The sequence below is a fragment of the Micropterus dolomieu genome, linkage group LG09 (genome assembly GCF_021292245.1).
Source record: "Micropterus dolomieu isolate WLL.071019.BEF.003 ecotype Adirondacks linkage group LG09, ASM2129224v1, whole genome shotgun sequence".
Lineage (NCBI taxonomy): Eukaryota > Metazoa > Chordata > Actinopteri > Centrarchiformes > Centrarchidae > Micropterus > Micropterus dolomieu.
Genome location: NC_060158.1, coordinates 26304089 through 26323340, shown reverse-complemented (window position 1 = coordinate 26323340; position 19252 = coordinate 26304089). Strand labels below are relative to the sequence as shown.

Here is a 19252-nt window from a genome sequence, read left to right as displayed (position 1 = left end):
ATGATTGAACTGTTGGCCTGTTGCTGCTTTGAAAAGTCTTCCTTGAGCTACCATTCTCAGGTTCTTATTCATGCTGCCTCTCTCTGGAGGGTACTGTGACTGTAAACAACGTGCACAAAATATGTAGTTTCATCAATATTAACTAATGCAACCACAGTCAACAATTAGCCTACTGCAGTCATGAGTTTTAAGATAGCCACTATCATCCAATGTGATGAAGTCAGTAAAAGGAATATTTTTTTTAAAGTCACAGGGCATATCCCCAAATCTCATTATAAGCAGTCAAGGACAATTTAAACACACTGCCCACAAGACAGTTATAGCATGTGAGCCACGGTGCACTCCACATCAACAAACATGTAAACCAGCTACAACAGGTTAGGAATTAAAAACCTGCATCAAAAAGTAATAAAGAAAGGTGTAGGGAGTTCGTTCTCAACTCAGGGAATGAATGCTCACTCTAAAGATGATTGCATCATCACTCTGAAGCTTGGCAGGGAGCAGCAACAACAACAGTATCACTAGTAATAATTGTAATGAAAATAAATACTTATTTATTTGGCCCAGAAAGCCAATGGGGACACAGGGGAAGCAGCTGGGGCCACTAACTACTATACTCTGCTCATTATTGTCAAAAGGGACAAACGTTCTACACACACAGACACACACACACACAGTGTAAGCAATACCGCCCTCATCAATGCCACCAGACCCATTGACAAAAAACATAATTTTACCTATCTAGTCTACCACTGCCTCGATCAGTTTGTTTGTGTAATTATGTGAGTTCGGGGTTTTTAACCCTTTAAAACAACCAAAGTCACCCCCACATCAAAGTCACACAATAGCACAAACAGAATAACCGGCCAAGGCAGCAGTACACCAGCAACACCTGCGTTATGCAAGGTACAATTAGCTTTTGTCAAGGGAGTCTGGTGGTTTTGACGAGAGCAATAAAAAGGATCTTACTCCTTAAAAAAAGTCAGAAAAATATATTAACAGTTTGAGCCTGTCAAAAACAAGTACTTTGACTGTGTACTATTGCCTGCAAGGATCACAGGGTGTAATCCTTTACTGCTGCTAACTACAGTTTCAATTTTAAAAAATGTGGTCCCAATTAGTCACAGAGACACAAATAGTGGGACATGGAAACAGGTTGAAATATACTGAACTTAGCCGTTAAGGAATAAATCTGGAAATACTAATCCAATGAAATCCAATGAATAGACCAAAACTGTGTTAGTCCCTCAAGACTTCCCTACCCTGTTGTGGCTCTCAGCCCTTAGCCTGTTCATTTCCTACTGAAGATGTAAATCTTTAAACACAAATCACAGCTATATAGTTAATAGTGCTTTGTTGAGGACTACTTTAATTTAATTTGTTTTTTACAGCAGCAGAATGGCGTATGTAGAATTGATGCAAAATAAACTATAGTCCCCACATTCACCACATAGAAGAAACATTCATGTCCATGCAACAGAGTGGCTCATTGATTCGTTTTAGAACTTCTATCATTCTACCATTTATATCTACATAACTGCGGGTCCCCCCTTCAATGGATGTCACCACGTTGCATTGTTATGTTTCTACAGTAGACGAAACAGCGCTACAGAGCGTGTTTCGTCACTACGTTCTTGTTTTACTTCTGGTAGAATTCAGGCAGTGTAGACACTTATCACTATGTTGAATACATATGTTCAAAGAAGAAGAATTAGTAATATACTGCAGGGGTCGGCAAATAAGTTTTGCATCGGAACAATATTTTCAACCATTAGATGGTGGATGAGAATATAAGGCATAATACTGACTCACATCAACATGTAATTTGGTTTGCTCATTTGGTAAAGTGCAGGACTTGTAACCCAAGGGTTGAGTGTTCAATCGCACCTCAGGACAACCTTTTCTAATGCTAATTAGCATTGCAAATGTTATCCGATGCAAAGTTATATCTAAAATATATATATATATATATATATATATATATATATATATATATATATATATATATATATATATATCTATAAGCTAAAATCGGTCAGTCAGTCAGCTTTATTTATATAGCACATTTAAAAACAACAGGAGTTAACCCAATGTACTTTCCAAGAACACAGTACACACAAATACAAGTATAAATGAACAAAAGAACAAAGAGGATATACAACTGTGTATCCAAATACACAATAAAACTAGTGCACCAATACACATCAATAAAAGGAATATGGAGTACTCGTTTAAATTAAATTCAAAGAAGCTAAAAGGAAATAAATAAGAACAACATCATATTAAAATGGTGAGAGAGAACAATTAAAAATAAGGGACAGAATCAGGTAAAAGCCAGAGAAATCCAAAGCCTGGTGGCAGCAACAGAAAAGGCCCGGTCACCTTTAGTTTTAAGGTGTAAGAAGGTAGTACTAAGAGGAGTTGGGTTAGGTGGAGGAGTAGTGAAGATGACCTAAGTGACCTAGGCGCAGAATATGGAATTAGCCTATCAGTTAAATATTGTGTGGCCAAGCTTTTGAGGGCAAATAATAGAATTTTACCGGTAACCAATGCAAGTCGATAATATCGACCATGCTGAAATGTCCATGGGCTCTAATGTACAATACTTACAAGGGGACTTGTGAAACATAAAGGGAGAGGGAGAACGAGACTGAGTTACATTATTAAACAAAGAAACTGCAATCTTGTATGCCATCAACAACATCATCTTGTGCCCCAGAAGTCATGTCCTGTATTCCCTCTATGGATTAATAAGAGAGCTGTCGAACTGAACTGACCTGTCATTTTATTGCTACCCACGGACCATCGCCTAGCCTTTGCTTTATCAACAAATCCAGAAAACTGTATTAATCAGGCCAACAGTGCTACAGAACGAGGATATGACACAGAGTCAGATTATCAGTGGCTAACTGCAGCATAAGATTTATTAGATCTGCGCTGTGAGACGACATCTTTTTTGCAGGTGTCCTAAGATTAATTGAGAGGTGTTTCTCATGAGAGAGCCTTTAAATAAAATGCCATCTAAATCCAATCTTTCAGTTAGTGTGAGTAACAAGCTATAGGCTTTGTGAAGCATATTACAGGTAGTATACAGACTTATACAGTAAGATTTGTTTTGACCTACTAATGGTATAAATAGGGGAATACTTACCATGACCTAATTTGAACATATGCTAAAGTGAAAAACTAAAATCTAACTTTTATATTTTTGAAAGTTTGGTCATTACCATAGCTTGGTACAAGAGCTATGGGGATGGCAATGTTAGTATGTTGGTCAGTCCACCACTTAACCACTCAGCTATTGAGTGGCTTGCCATGAAATTTGATGCAGATATTCATGTTCTCCTCTAGTAACCACTAAACGAATGACATTCCCAACATCCTCAGCTGTAATTGCTTCTGTAGTGCTAATGTGCAAAACGTTAGCATACTAACACCATACTAAGATGGTGAACATCCTAATCTAGCATCTTATCTGCTTGTTAGCATTGTCACAGTGAGCACGTTACCATACTGACATTAGCATGTATCTCAAAGCATCATTGAGCAGTAGAATTGAAACCTCGCAGAGCTGCCAGCAGGGCCGTGAACTCGTCTTTTAATCCAGTGGCATCTTTTTTTCTGTTTCCAGATCAGCTACCAGAGTATCGAGTCGTCAGACCCAGGCATTAACGTGCCAGGTCCTCGCCGCACAGTGTCCAAGCTGAGGAACGAGACCTACCACATGTTCTCTGGCCTGCATCCTGGAACCACCTACCTGGTGTCAGTCCGGGCCCGAACCGCCAAGGGGTTCGGCCAGACAGCGCTCACCGAGATCACCACCAACATCTCTGGTGAGGCCTTGTGCTGGGGGGGGGGGGGGGGGGGGGGGAAGACTATATAATGACGTGTAATTGCCCTCTTTTGAATAGCTTTTCATTAAATTGTGCCTATACTTTTAAATTGTACAAATTATCTTCATTTTCCCTCAGCCAAACAGCTTTCAGACATGCATTGCCTTCATCATTGAAAGAACGGCAGACCTGAATTATACTGAAACTACAAATGTTCCGATAGAATGGTTTGGAGGAAAACTGTTTTGTTCAGCCGACAACAACGCAACCAGTGTCTGTGTTTATCACTCAAAGGAGACGCTATGGCTCCGAAATTAAGAGACGCTGTGTCTGTGAGTGAAAAGGTTGCTGGTATGGATCTTGAAATCGGTCTGTGAGAGAAAAAAAATGTGTCTCTGGGGAATGTGAAACACTCATCTGCAAATGGGTATCTGCAAGCTCTTTTTCTAATTGTGTTTACTCAGATGAAACATCACATGCTATTGTTATATTTCCACAAAAAACCTGTGGGATTAAGTGTGTGGATGATTTGGATTTTTCCAGGAATCTTTAAAGAAATCTTTTTAGAAAAAGTCAAAAGTAGACTTCCCAAACAGGTCAGCGGATAGAACTTGCTTCTTTTTTCTTATTTCTGCAGTGCATCAATATAAACCTTTTGATGCTGTCTTGAAACCCGTTGAAACCTGAGTAGCAGCTATTCAGGGCCTTTTTTGTGTTGTTAAAATGCCTAAAACAACCTACGTTTACAGTAATCTGTCAAGAAAGCTAAGGCTGAAGTAGTGTGTCATTCTTCTTTTATTATGAACCAATGCAAATATTCTTTTTGTGAGAAAGCTCTTAAAATTAATCATTGGTGTGCACAAATTACCAGAAAGCAAAACTGAACATTGTTGTTGACATTTTAACATGCTTTAACATACTTATTTTGTCATAAGTGTTTGCTTTATTTTTTTGCAGATTGTCAGGGTTGAGATTGGGGAAGACAACATTGTTTGAGAGTCAAACATCCATCTAAGTACATCCATGGACCTCTGTCCAAAGTCAAAGCAAAAGTGCCTTCCATTAAATCCAAGCCAACACTGAGTGTTAGCTTTGCACCTTTGTTTGCTCTGCAAAACTGCAATGCAGTCGTGATGCTACATTGGAGTAAAGTGCTTCAAGTTGTGAGACTATAAACAATGTATTATTAATGAGCCACCTTAGTGCAGTTTCATGTTGATTTTGGATAGAGATGTGTGGATACACACATTTAGCCTAGAATGTCAACTATTGTTAAGGTTATGTTGTGCTAATTAGTGCTCCTGAACAAAAATTGTTTGGATTTTAGAAGCATGATTTATTCATTTGTATGGAGCCCCCAGAAGGTCATGGGCGGGCACACTAGTTTGTTTGTTTTCTGTCTCTGTTGCACCTGCTTTATATAGATCAGGTCATATGAATTGTTTTTAAAACATTTATTCTAATGACAAATGCTATTGTTGTAGTGCATTTAAGCATCCCACTCAACCTCCAACTGCACAGGTGCAGCACCACGCAACAGAAGAAGTGTACCGGGCTGTACAGCAATTACATGACTGAATCATGATGCTGCCGATGCAAAACATGGAGCTCGGTGGACTTTTACTGCATAAGTAAAGGTTATTGTTGGGGAAAAAAACAAATAAAATTGATTGAATTAAAATACTTTTGTGCCTCGCTGGATCAAAACACCATGAATTTTACTAGAAAGGTTGATCTTGAGTCCTTCATTGTCGTGACCCCACACTGTAAATAATGCAGCCTGTTCGTCATCCCTTCGTATTATCTGTACCAGTTCCATCTGGTTTCGAAGCTTACGTATGTGTGCTCACAGCCGTCAAGGTATACAGTTCAACCTACAGTATCACATGCTCTCTAGCTGCGCTTTCAGGAAAGCTCAGTGGGAAGCCGGGACCTACGCCGGTGTGATAGCAAGCGTGAACGTGTAAAGTCTTTTCATAATTTATGCTGGATTTAACCACCTAACATGCACCGGCTCGAACTCTCCTCAACACCACGATGTAAAATGCAGACCTCAGCTGTTGTGTGCGAGCTAGAGTGTGTGTTTTTCAGGATGACAGGTTACACAAGCAGATTTTTACAACAAGCATTAATGCCCTGCCTCAGAAGCAGAAACATTTCCATTTCCATTTTGGAGCCTTTTTGTTTCAGCTTATCTGCTGTACCAGGGTAGCCATTTGCTTCACTACATACTCCAGTTAATTCACTCCCTGTAGTAAACAGAGATGGGAACACTCAACCTCATTGTCCCCGGAGCTTTGCTGAGGTTGTGTAGCTTTGAGATCTGTCCTAATTATATTATAAGGGCCTCTTGTTTTCTCTGTAGTTGGCTGCTGTTTCTAGTCATCATCAGTCAATGGCACTGTGTGGGAGGCCTCCCCACACTATAGTACACAGGGGACGTAATGAATAAAGATAGCACACTCTGTCTTTTCATGCAGGGGTGGAAGAATTACTAAAAAATCCAACAGAAGTGCAGCTACATGTCTTTTTAAACTCTTATATCTAAACAAAACATGTTTGATCTTTCTCAGGAAGTGCAAAAATGAAATACTTAAAATGATTCTGGCTTTCTTCCCCAGTCTTTCAACTTTTTTTGACTCTGCCTTAACTCCTACTCTGTGTGGTTTTCCCCGCTGCATTTCTTTTCTCAGCCCCAGTGTTTGACTATGAAGACATCCCCTCTCCGCTGAGTGAGTCTGAGAATACCATCACTGTGCTGCTGCGCCCTGCGCTGGCGAGAGGGGCTCCTGTCAGGTACAACTAATACACTGTTCACTCCTACGCCAGCATTCATTGAGTGCTCCTTCCGCAACGTGATATTTATATCTGCAGTCAAAACGAGCGAAAATAGTTCTCTAGGCTTGTAGCCACCATTTTAAGCACAATGTATAAAGAAGAGAGGTTTTCTTCTAGGATTTTGTTCAGAATGTATGACGTGTTTCAAGTTATTTACCAGGAATCTGTTCCTCAAACTGATCTGTATCACATCAGGAGGCTCAATCTAACAGCTGACTGCAGCGATTGGTCTAGCATTGAAACAGCCACCAACAAAAAAAAGACAAATCACTCTCTCTATCCTGAAAGCAGACTGACCATGTGGTGTTATGGAATGACAGCACATGTCAACCGATCACACTGTATGTTGACTGGTTGACACTCTAAAGAGCGCCACACTCCAATTTCAGTCAGGCATCAGGGTTGAGAAAAATGGAAGCACTAGGCTTTGAGAAAACCTGAAAAAGAAACTCCACTCCTTCTTAGGAGAATATAGGAATAGAACACAAAATGTCTAATGGGCTTTAGTTTATAAAGGCATATGGTATGTTTCCAAAGTATATAAAGTGTAATATAATTTACATATGGAAATTCCTTTGGTATTTTGCATCAAACAGAAACACTATAACTGTGATTATGTTCCTTTTTTCCTTCAAATTCTTATTTGTTTCTTAAAAAAAAAAAAATAATAATAATAATTGTAGTTGCTTCCATAAACACAAAAATATAATCTTGCAAACATTAAGGTGACCAGATTTCTGAAATAAAAACCGGGGACATGTTTGGTTTGGTAGTCAGTATGTCGTTAAAAAATATAATATTATATATGAAATAAAAATGGGGACAATTTCGGTTTTATAATCTGTCAAATATAACTCTTCTGAATGAAATCAAGTCATTTTGAGGCAGAAACTACCTTTCAGTGAATAAGTACAGGCTGCAATCACTTTCTGGCAAGTGGAAAGTGGAATACTGCATTACATGGGTTGTATTTGCCATTAAAGGTAAAAAGGACTGGGTTGGTTGGTACACAGCAAGTTAAATAATGTAGAGTTGTAAGGACAATTGCAAAAGAGATCATGTCTTTATTTTATATATAACTCAGCAGTAAGTCATGTCAATTATAGGCTTCAGTCTGTTTTCCAAATATATTATATATTATATATTATATATATATAAGGATATTAGACATATGGCTACCAAACATATAATCCATCAGCAAGTCTTCTATTATAGCCTATACTCATGTCATGGCTGATTACGCTATAAACTGCAAACACTTATTTTGCCACAATTGTGATTATTCCATTAAAAGAAACGTTAAAGTATCACAAAGACTTACCTTTGCTATTACCACGGACATTAAGTGATGTTGTGAAGTGATGTTTATTTGCACGTTATGTCTGTTTGATCCAGATAAAAGCAGCTGTAGTCATAAAGAGACTGGATGATAACGTTACATGCTGCGCGCTGCCGCGGACGGCAGTCAGTTTTCGGCGGACAATCACTTTTCAGCACGGCCCCTGTATGCCCTGCTGTCCAGTCTTTCTGGCCACGTAAAATCTGATTTCTACAGTCTAGGATTAACACACAATTAAAAACAGGATAATTTCTAGGGACAGCTCCAGACGGACAGAACACCAAAACCAGGGACTGTCCCTGTAAACCAGGGACGTCTGGACACCATAGCAAACATACACTACAGTGTATATTTATGTGTCTGTTTTGAATGATGACAATAATTTGTTTTGCTCCACGCTGTCGTCCTCCAGTGCCTACCAGGTGGTGGTGGTGGAAGAGGATGGTTCCCGTCAGGTGAAGAGGAGGGAGCTGGGCACCGTCGACTGTTTCCCCACACCAAACTCCCACAACGAGGCGCAGGCCAAAGGGGCCCCTCATTACTACACAGCTGAGCTGGCTCCCAGCAGTCTGCCCGAGGCCACGCCCTTCACCGTGGGTGACAACCACACCTACAACGGCTACTGGAACAGCCCTTTAGACCCCACCAAGAACTACCTCATCTACTTTCAGGCCACCAGCAACTTCAGAGGGGTAAGAGCAATTGAGATGCCTGACGAGGCTTTTCTTTCTGGAGTTCATACATGCTGCTTTTATGTTTTAGCAACCTTGACAGTCAATTTAGATTTGTGTCCAGCAAGTATGCTGGAGGTGCTACGAGAGAGGAAGCAGTCCACTGCATAAACAAGGCTTTGTTTATTACTAAATGGGGTGATGTCTTTAATGCATTTTTAGAATAGCTTTCGGTAGATTTTTTCCCAAATGGTAAATCTTTGACTTTTTAATGTTGCATCATTTCTCAATGAATTACTCAAGCAAAGTGGCCGAATTAATCTTAATACCTTTCAGACGATGATTACATGCAGAACAGACTGTGTGCTCCTGCATTTTGTTGAGAATCCAGTTGTCAGATTCCCTCATATTCAAGCTCTTTCAAAACTTCTAAGAATCTTTTATTCAGCTTGGAAAATCAAACTCTGCCTCTCAGGCTTAACCTGTTGAAAGGACTTCTTTGAGCAAATGAAAAAGTGACTGAAGCTTGAATAAGGAGTGTGCTGGCACAGAAGCAGTGGAAGTATATGCTGTTTAAGCCGTTAGGCCCATATGGAGCTTAAGTGCACCTGTCTGGCTGCAGCTTCTCACCGAGATGTTGGTGTCTGACTCCTCTGATGATGCAGCCAGTTTTCCCCTGGGTGTTGATAGATGGGCCTTCAGAGCTGGGAAGACCACAATCAGCCTCTGGTCTGGGTCAGAGCCAACACACCGTGTCACTGTCATCCTTTGATCTGAAATCAGTAGCAAGCTTTTTCCATTATGGATCGCCATTTTTAATGATTCTCCCTCAAAACCAAAATAAAAAGCTCTGTTGGCAGAGCAGCTCTTGGGCCAAAATCAACCAACACAACAAACTGAATATTATAATTCATGTTGATGATTTTCCTTTTTTGTCCTGCAAACATTTTCATCTCCAATCTATTTTCTAAACTATAGTCGTGTTTCAGGAGAGATGGGCTGCTCAGGGAGAAAGAAAAAAAAATTATTTTGACAATTACCCAGGATAAATTAGATGTACGGGGCTTACTGTGGACCACGAGCTGCCATTGAATTGAAACAGTAATTGCTTTGGCAGATACGCCTTCAGTGGGGCTTGAGAGGTGCATGATTGTTGCTCCCAGTTTCGTTGGAAGCACACAAGCAGGAAACAAACTCACACTTTTCCAAGCATAATTTCTCTCTATCAAGTCTGTAGGAGTCTGTATCTAGATTGCTGCTATCTATTACACTAAAAATGAAAACACCAGCATTCTGATATTTCATTTCCAACCCTGTGTTGTGTTTAACATTACTTATCACCTGGGGCCGCTGTTCTGTCGATTTACGCTGCCTATCTAGATGGGTTACTTTGCGGTTCTGCGCATGACCCACAAGCGTGGTCTGTTTCCACGCCCATAAATCTGTGCAACCTTGCTGTTGGGCATGCCGTCGAGACAGTGGCTGATCGTCAGCAATTTTAAAAAAATAAATAATTTCTATCCGAATATGCTACCCGTGATATCTTAAATAAAGATGGCATAATATAGTATCTCAAATGGAGATGGTAGCAGTTTCAGCTCTAGCTAATTAACATTAATTCTTTATGTAGGTAACTTGTTAAAACACCAATGGGACTTGTTTGCAAGCCTGTGCTCACCTCTCAAATATGTGACGTTTGTGTGCTCTCAGACAACAAAAAGTGATTATATCTCAACTGAATCTCTGAGTTTGTTGATGTTGAAAGCAGAACCTCAATGGATTCTGTGAGGGATTAGAAAGGATTCAGATTTAATATGCCCATCAGAAATCAAATTTTCTAAAATGCTATTGAAATACACCCCACGGATGAAGATTCTTCACTATACTGTACATTATATATTTCTATCCCTAACAGGATTGTGGGCTCAGTTACATTAAATTGCTGCTTTGACAAGCACTGGTGTTTGTGTTCCAAAAGGCTAAAAGCCCACCTTGACAGAGGACAGGGTGACACATGGCATACTACCTTCCGCTGCATTAATAACCCCTGGGTGGGAGTACATATGACTTATCTGTCACAGTTTCAGATGAGAGGAGATGAGAATCCACTTGAAACAGATTTGCAATTAAAAAAGGTAATTTGGCAAGCGTTTTAGGTGAAAGGGTTTTGACTCCGATCTCAGAGCACAGATTAGCATAATTGCCCATAAAGGCTGATTTAACTTCCTTAAATCTTAATTTGGTAACATGCCCCTCTGTCTCTGGGACGGAGGTAGCTGTTTGGGGTGTGGGAAGGGGCAGAGCCAATCAGTGGACCCGGGTGAGAGACCTCTCATGGTGGAGGGGAGCATAGGTCTCTTATATCACAATGAGATGTCATCCGCTCGGAAATTTCTCTTTTGTCCTCCGCCGCAAAGGTCTGGGTGACTTTGACACACACGGCTGCCTTTGTTGCAAGTTTTAGACAAGGTTGTGGATTTTGACAGACTGACTGATAATTAACCTTCGCTTAGGGTGGCTTTTTGTCCCGCGAGTCATTGTGTCTTCATGGTACCAAGCCAAATGAATTAACTAAGGCTTTTCTTTTTACTCACAGGAGACCAGAATAAACTGCATTCGGATTGCTCGCAAAGGTAACAAACTTTCATATCAATAAATCCATATCGCATTCATTATGATCCAGTATAATCCAGTATACCTTAAACATGAAGGCTATTTTCTTCGTCCCTTTTACATTGTAAGCTACCTAATTGGATTGTTTCATAGCTTTATGGCACACAGAGAGGTGGTTTCCAGCACAAGATAAGATGATGCTTTTTAGGGCAGGTGGATCCTCGGGTTTATGCCAATTAGAAATATCAACAATTTATAGGGAACCGAAGTGAAACCAGAACCTCCAGGTTCTGTTCCAGAAGTAAGAAAACCTCAATCAAATTGACATTTGTAATAACGCAATAAATAAATGAATACAGCCCTAATTCAGCCCTAAAACATAGCTTTATTCAACAGTACGTTGTGCAGTTCTTTTTATTTGTTTAGACAGCAATTTAATGTTTTTAGTGGCATTTAACAAACATCATTTCCCAGAAGCCATACATCATTGTGAGTTAAATGAATGGCCACAGTTAGTTCAGACATGGCTGCAATAAGGGCAGTACAGAGAGGACCAGACAGTGTAGATGTTTTTGCCCGGAGAGATCACAGCTACAAATGTGGAGAAAGGAATTTAGAGGAGAGGAAGCTTTAATGGAAATGGAAAAATCCATGTGATGAGAACCCATGTGCCACACTGACCACATTATTTACTGTTTTTCTTTAGTCATCTTTATTAAAGCCTGCGGTTTGTTGGTGTGTGCTGTAAACTGATCCTGGATGGATGATAAGAACTTGGATACCGGAATTCCAGGACGGTGCCCAGTCACTTGAATAAAGCCACAGGTGTCTAAGGTGCTAAATCAACCAAGGCATGTAACTTTAAGGGCCCTATTTTAACAATCTAAGCGCACGGCTCCGTTGCGTTTGGGGTGTGTCCAACTGCGATTATGCTAGTTTATCGGCATAAAAAATAGTCACTGTGCCAGGCGCATGGTTCAAAAGAGTTGTACTTACTCTGTGAATTAGTCCTGGGTGTGTTTTGAGCGTAACATGCAATAAATCAATCAGAGTGTCATCTCCCATTCCATTTAAATCCAGATGCGCTTGTACCTCAGCACATTGCTATTATATCTGTGGATGAATGGCGCATTATAAAAACCATCAATGGACTGATTGAATTGCAGACTCACAGCAGCGGGGGGGTATGGACAGAAGAGTGGATGTGAGATTAAAACCGTCTCTGATCATGAAGCCTGTGCCAGCTCTGTGGTTTATCAGTGAAGTGTCTGAACCCCACTGCAGACTGGAGTCTCTTAACAGACAGATAGACGCAGTCTCCTCAATGAAACTTCTAGATCCTCACCGTGCTGCTTTATTAGAAACTATGATGACCCAGTCGTGGGCCACATTTCTCTCTTCCAGTGGTTTCTTTATTTCGTGTTTCACTGATGTGTGAGTGTTTTCCTTAGATTCCTTAGATTCTCGTGATTCTCTGATTAGAGAGGCTGCTGTCAGTCACAAATATTTTGGGGCATTTAAGCAGCAAAACCAAAAAAAAAACTGTATTTATAAACTTGACATGTAAGAGAGGAAACTCTCCAGAGGAAACAGAATTCAACTTTTAGCTTCTGAAAGAATTTAGACCCTCTGATGGAGCCCAGGATGAATCAGTGTCTCTCTTTTCGAGCATTTTCCAGCATTGATCGAATACTGCGGCATTGACTTTAGAGCTGTTTTTTCTTTTTCTTTTTGGGTCAATGCTACAAGCAAGTTCTGCTGCCTCAATGAGCCAACAATTTGCCTGACCGCACCTCATTTTAAGCCCAACACTCCCATGGTCGCACAGACGGGTGCAAGTGCATTTGCTATTTAAACAACGTGGGCGCTGACCATGAACATGACAAATGCGTTGGATGGAAACTAGCATTGACACTTGATAAATATTATTATTTCACTCATATTTCATTCATGGTTGAGATGTGGGTTCTTAGTGACTGTGGTCCTGGGGCAAATACTGTAGCAATCAGACTGGTGTTTAACAAGCGCCTATTATCTTAACCACATGTTCTTTACAGTTTACTAGTTACAGATAAATCTGCAAAATGAGTGTTAAATTTACTGTAGCATTTAACTTGCACAGATTCCAAAACATGTTGTACCTACTAGTCATTTCAACACCAAGATCTGGTTATATTGAGGACATGTCTTGCCTGCTCCTGTGGTTGCCCCATGAACTCCTTTGTAAAACTGTGTCTTGCAGTGTTGTCTCAGCAATTAAGCTGCTGAATGCAATGTTATTGTTCTCTATTGTGTTAAGGTGATGAAAATAGGAAGCAGGTTTTTAAAAACTGTAATTCTCAAAATGCTACCACAATAGCAGAGGGGTGATACACAGGCCACAAGGTTGTCACTTCCTGGCTAACATAATGTTAAAAAGGTGAAACACTCTAGTGTTTCGAGTGGTTTCAGCTGTGGCACAGGGTGCATGTCAGATACCTCGACAGTTATCCTGGATCAGGCTGCTTTTAGGGGATTTGACACAGACTTAGTGTTGTTTTGGGTGCTGCAGGAGGGAAGCCCCCGTGCCAATATCCCCTCAGCAGAGACACCGAAGGAAAGGTGAAAGCAAACATTCATCCGTGCTCCTACTCTGTTCCTCTTGAATCACTGACACTGACATTTTGGCAAACCCCTCTTGGGCTCTGATGGCTTTGAAATCCAGAATGCGGCAACATATCCTTTTTTCTCCCTGAGAGAGGAAGCGGCCAGGAGTGTTTGCTTGAGAGACAGTCACAGATAGAAGGCTCTCAGTTCAAACAATAGGGGAGAGGGAGAGAGGCAGAGGGTGAAATGGAGTTGTTCCCCACTTCCTCCCCACTGAATTATGTCTGAAGTTTGCTGTACTCTTGAGAAAGGTGGCAGTTAAATTGGATTCCTCTCCCTGAACTCTTTCTTATCTGAAGTGAGATGACATTAGAGAATTCTGTCTTACTATTGTCTGCCGGTTTTGTCACGTAAGCGCAGGAAGTGGGTTGCAGTGAAATTTATAGAAGCTGTGTTTTACAATAGGTGTGTATATATATTACGGTGGCAGATATGTGGATGTTACTTCAGTTCCCTCCGACGTGGCACAGACGTTCTGCTTGGAACGTTCCTGGCTGCTTTTTATTTCCTCTCACCAGCTTCCCACACACAGATGCTGCCAGCTGCGTTCACCAGAGGGCCTGGCCACACCACCGCAGTGGTGGGCGAGAGGTGGCTTTTTTTTGTTTTGTTTTTTTCGCCTCACTGGACCTTTTTCTTTGCTTTGTGTTTTTTTGTCGTCAGTATTAGCTGAGAACGTATTCATTACAAACCAAATCACCTTGAAATATTCACCATTCTACTCCAAGAGGAGGCTTTTATTCATGTCTGCTCAGCCAGTAGAAAGGCGTCAAATTCACATTTAGCTTTTGCAGCATTTGAACATTTTGCTTAAAATCTATGTGACAGCTGAATGGAATGGTGTCATACTATAAATTCTTAAATAATTTGTCTATACTTCATTTACCTCAACTGTAGAGAGACACAGAAACCGGCTTATATTAGTATCACATTGTGGTGAATTGTTCTCTGATCTGCTCCCCTTTCAGTTTCTAAAAAAGAAAAATTTCAAAACAACATACGTATGCCATACTCACACTCTGCTTCTTTTTTTTTTAACAGATACTGTTTTTTATTCATTAATTGATTGCCTTTGATTTCACAGTAAATTAACTGCCGATGAAACATTAGAAGCTTTCTAGAGAGCATAGCTCTTTGATTTAATTTAAAACCTTTCAGCATTACTCAGAATGTAAAGACAGAAAAGCGGAGTGTTCTCGCTGTTTTCTGCTGTTGTTGCTGGAGTCTCTGCTGCGTCGGCTGCACTGGTCTGTGGGACTTTGGGACCAGAGGGCTCTGTGAGCGGGTGGCGGGCCTCACGAGCTACTCCCTCGGGTTGCTGCGAGCTTCCCCCGCCGCCACTCCTCCACTCTGAAAACATTCAAGCACATTTTTGATCCACCATCCCTTTTCGTAAAACTGTCAGTATTCGAAATCTACACAGTTGATTTCTCACCTCAAAACTTCGATGGATTTAGTGATGAAATAACGTACATAAAATATAAAATATAAACTTTCTTTCTCAATAATGAATGCAGTGAATAGTAACAATTCTCTCTGACCAATCTGCAGCCTGCTGTGTGTTTTCACGTCACATTTTAGCATCGCCTCAGCTCACTTGGAATCTCGACGGAGATGAGATGAAAAAAACTACCAGGGAGCAGGTACAGGTACAACATTTCCACGATGGAAAAACAAAAAAGGCGAGGCGAGTTGAGCTGGTACCATGCGAGGGAAAAGCGGCAAATCTATGTTTATGTCTTCTCTCTCCTTAATGACAAGAATAATATGATGTATCTTTCGTTGACAGTACCTTAATACGATCAAAGCAATGGCAAAGTAGCGATTGCAAATAGAGAATGAGAACCGGGTTTCTCTTAAAGTGCAACTCAGAGTGTGACGTCATTCTGTTGTTGTACTTACGGAAAAAGGGCTGTGAATATGTACATTATACTGCATTTAGCTACACGAGGTACAGGTAATTCCAGCTTCCTGTAAGGCCTTTATTAGGGACCAGCCCTTATTTGTTCTTGCTGGATGGCTTTTTTTTATTGAAAATATATGTTTAATGTGTTTGTCTTTTTTCAAACTCATTCCTAAGAAATTATGAATAGTGAAGTGTTTACGTGTATTGACAGTACCGTAACACTGATCCAAAAAATGGCAAAGTAGAAGCGATTGGAATTATTTGTGGAAGGAGAACAGTGTTTTTGTTAAAAAACTCATAGCAGGAGAGTGGTGAATGTGCCGTGATTCTGTTGGTGCACTAATGGAATAAGTGCTGTGGTACTCTACACTGAATTTACCTAAGTGAACCAATATAACACAGTTAATCCCAGCCTCCTTCAAGGCCTTCATTAGTGTACAGCCTGTATTTGTTTATGCTGCCCACATTCTTTTGAGGATTTACATTCTGCGTATGCTTGTGTCCTCTGTCCTCTCAGACACAAAATAACACGCTGTGTCTTGATAAATTGCTGACCAATACAAGGAAATGACAAATTATGATGACACACGCGTCCCATTATCTTAAAGCTCTCCTATCCCTGTGGATTTCCCTGCTTGACCACTGCAGGATGTTTTGGTGCAAGGAAATTTACCGTGATAGCCAATTTCTAATCATGGCCCCAAAGGCAGAATGACTCACCCAGAATGATTTGTGTGATTATGGCAAGTCTGTCAGGCTGTATTGTCTGCCAGGAGCTATAGTCCCCACCAATCCACAGCTTATCAAGCCAAACTGAGCATTCTGCCTCACTGTAAAGCCCCCCCCCCTCTTTTCAGTCACAGACAAAAGGCAATAACTCCCCAGTGGAGCATCATTGCTTTGTCAAAATACAGAGATGTTGTCCAACTCAGTTGTCCTGCTTCCATCTCTCTGCATTTTGTTTTGTTCCCCACCTTATTTGTTTTCCCATCAATGAGATGGTTTGTTAATGAAGTGCATGCTGCCGAGAGTGTAATAATACTGCTTCAATTCATTCGTACTTAATAGCAATTTTTCACCTTTGGATAAAACACAACAGGGTGCCCAGATGATTCATAGAGAGGGGGATTTCATGCTCTTGGCTAGCTGAGATGGCAACGCAGAAAGAAATTCACTGAGACTGTGACATATGGGTAGGCGGGAAATAGCTGCCTGAATGAGAGCATGCATCATTTCGGTAAGATAACCAGTGCGTCGTCTCACCCAAGCCAAACATTTTTAGCTCCTCTTTGTAGACACTCACGTTGCTGATATCAGTGCACTGAAAAAGTGTTCAGGCCCTCTCTGATGCTGTCTGGTGAGCTCTTTATTCCATTGCAGCCTCGAGCGATTATTTCAGCACAGCTGTTGCTAGCTCGCGGACTACTTTAGCTGCAAACTCACTGCTGTTAAAGCCCCAGCTGGGTTTTGCGGTGACCTCGAACACCCTCCCCGGCCTGTTTGAATCGGCCTGGTGGACGTAACACTACAGAGTGAGGATCCTTATCCTCACTGTGCCCAACCTGTTTGGATCCATGACTGAGTGTATTATAGAAATTAAAGTTGAAAGTGAGCTGCAGCCTTTGAAATGTTACTGTGACTGGTTCAATGAAGATATTATCACCAGGCAGTTTAACGCATGATAATTTTGGACAACAACAAGGAAGCCCACCTCAATGTGGGGGAGACTATTTCTTGGTAATGTATGCATACACAAGGTTAAAAACACAACATGTGGGCTGTGTCCAAAAAGAGTGAAAGAACATGGTGGAAGAACAGGACATTAGCCAGCAGATAAAAAGAGCAGATTTAAATAAATGAACTTTGCAGTGCACTGCTGTACCATCATAATATATATATGTATATGTGTGTGTGTGTGTGTGTGTGTGTGTGTGTGTATATATATATTTTTTATTTTTTTTGTCAAGAGTATTAAGGTTGTTCTGATAAGGATTTTTGTTCATTTATAATTTTTATTAATATGTGGATTTGTTTTAAAATGGGTAAATAAAACCAAAACAATTTGCTTAGCTACATAGAAATCTCCACTATTTGTGAGTGAGAAAATATGTTTCTTCAGTCATTTGGATGAACTCACATTTCAGGCTCTCTCTGTGGTAAAAGAACAGCACACGTTTCTTGTTTTGTGCCATAAATCAGTCAGGAAATCCAGCAGATTTCCCACCAAACCAGACCTGTCTTGAGACCAGCAGACGCTGCCAATTTTCTTGGCAATCGTAATGTTTGTTTATGATATTGTGCTAAAATGAATGTGATAAAACCACTACATGTAGCATCTTGTTTTTGCAATTATTACTGAATACCCATTTGCAGTGGCCTTCTCCTCTTTCTTACCTCTCTGTCATGATGTGCAGCTGCCTGCAAGGACTCTAAGCGGGCCCTGGAGGTATCCCAGCATGCCGAAGACATGGGACTGATCCTTGGGGCATGCGCCGGTGGTCTGGTGGTCCTCATTCTGCTTCTCGGGGCCATCGTCATCATAGTCAAGAAGGGGTGAGTGGCTGTGAAAATGTTTGTGTGTCTGATGGCCAGTTGACGTGAGGTGGGTCAGACCTTTTCAGAGTCAGACATTAAAAGTCCTTCTGTTCCTGTGTAGCCTATCCAAAGGAGTAAATTTATCTCTATCCCACTTGGCTGCTAGGGTCTATTGAGGAAAGCATTTGGCAATGAGAGTGAATTACAACCAGAGTTAGTGGAATGGTAGAGCATTAATCCTAAACTCTCCCACTGCTGCCTCAGCCAAGCTTTTGTGTTTCATCTCGTCTTTTAATTTCAAGGTCTGCGTGTTGGCTGAGCACATTCAAATGTAGCCTGCTCGCACTGGAATCATTGGCTGCTTTCCACCTGCAAATTACCTCTGTCGTCAATCGCACCTGCAGTGTATTCTTCCTTCGCTTGCTGGGCAATGGTGGAACACTCATCTGAGTGTGAAATATTTCATCAAGGGGCATGTTATTCCATTGCCCACTCAATTACATGAAGCGAGCAGCTGTGAGGTGCCAGTGGATGGCCTAGTAATTGGTTAGGAAGGTTGTTTTGGCATTTTTTTTTTTTTTCTATTTTTTCTTTTTTTTTTTTGAGAGGAACTCTGCCCTGAGGAATTTTCTCACAGAGAATGTAGGGAGAATGAATGGGATGTCTGGAAGAAGGCAGTGACTGATAAGATTCAGTGGACCAATCTCACCAGCACAAAATTAACTAGACAGCCACATGGGGGCAACAGGAGCAGACGTGTTTATATTTAGCCGTAAGATGTGTGATGCATGTACATAGTTAGACTGTATGTAAATATGGTAAGGTTTCCTTTAATTAAGGAGTCAAATCCTCCTACCTTGAACACAATATC

At 40.8% G+C, this 19252-nt stretch overlaps 1 protein-coding gene across 1 annotated transcript in view; it reads left to right on the top strand.

Annotated features, from left to right (window-relative positions):
- ptprua (protein tyrosine phosphatase receptor type Ua) overlaps positions 1 to 19252 on the top strand; it is a 203244-nt gene that overhangs the window by 140752 nt on the left and 43240 nt on the right. Inside the window, exons 10-14 of the mRNA XM_046059024.1 lie at positions 3632 to 3833; positions 6527 to 6629; positions 8423 to 8702; positions 11278 to 11314; positions 18261 to 18399. Coding sequence (XP_045914980.1) covers positions 3632 to 3833; positions 6527 to 6629; positions 8423 to 8702; positions 11278 to 11314; positions 18261 to 18399 — 761 coding nt within the window. The remainder of the gene's footprint in view (positions 1 to 3631; positions 3834 to 6526; positions 6630 to 8422; positions 8703 to 11277; positions 11315 to 18260; positions 18400 to 19252) is intronic.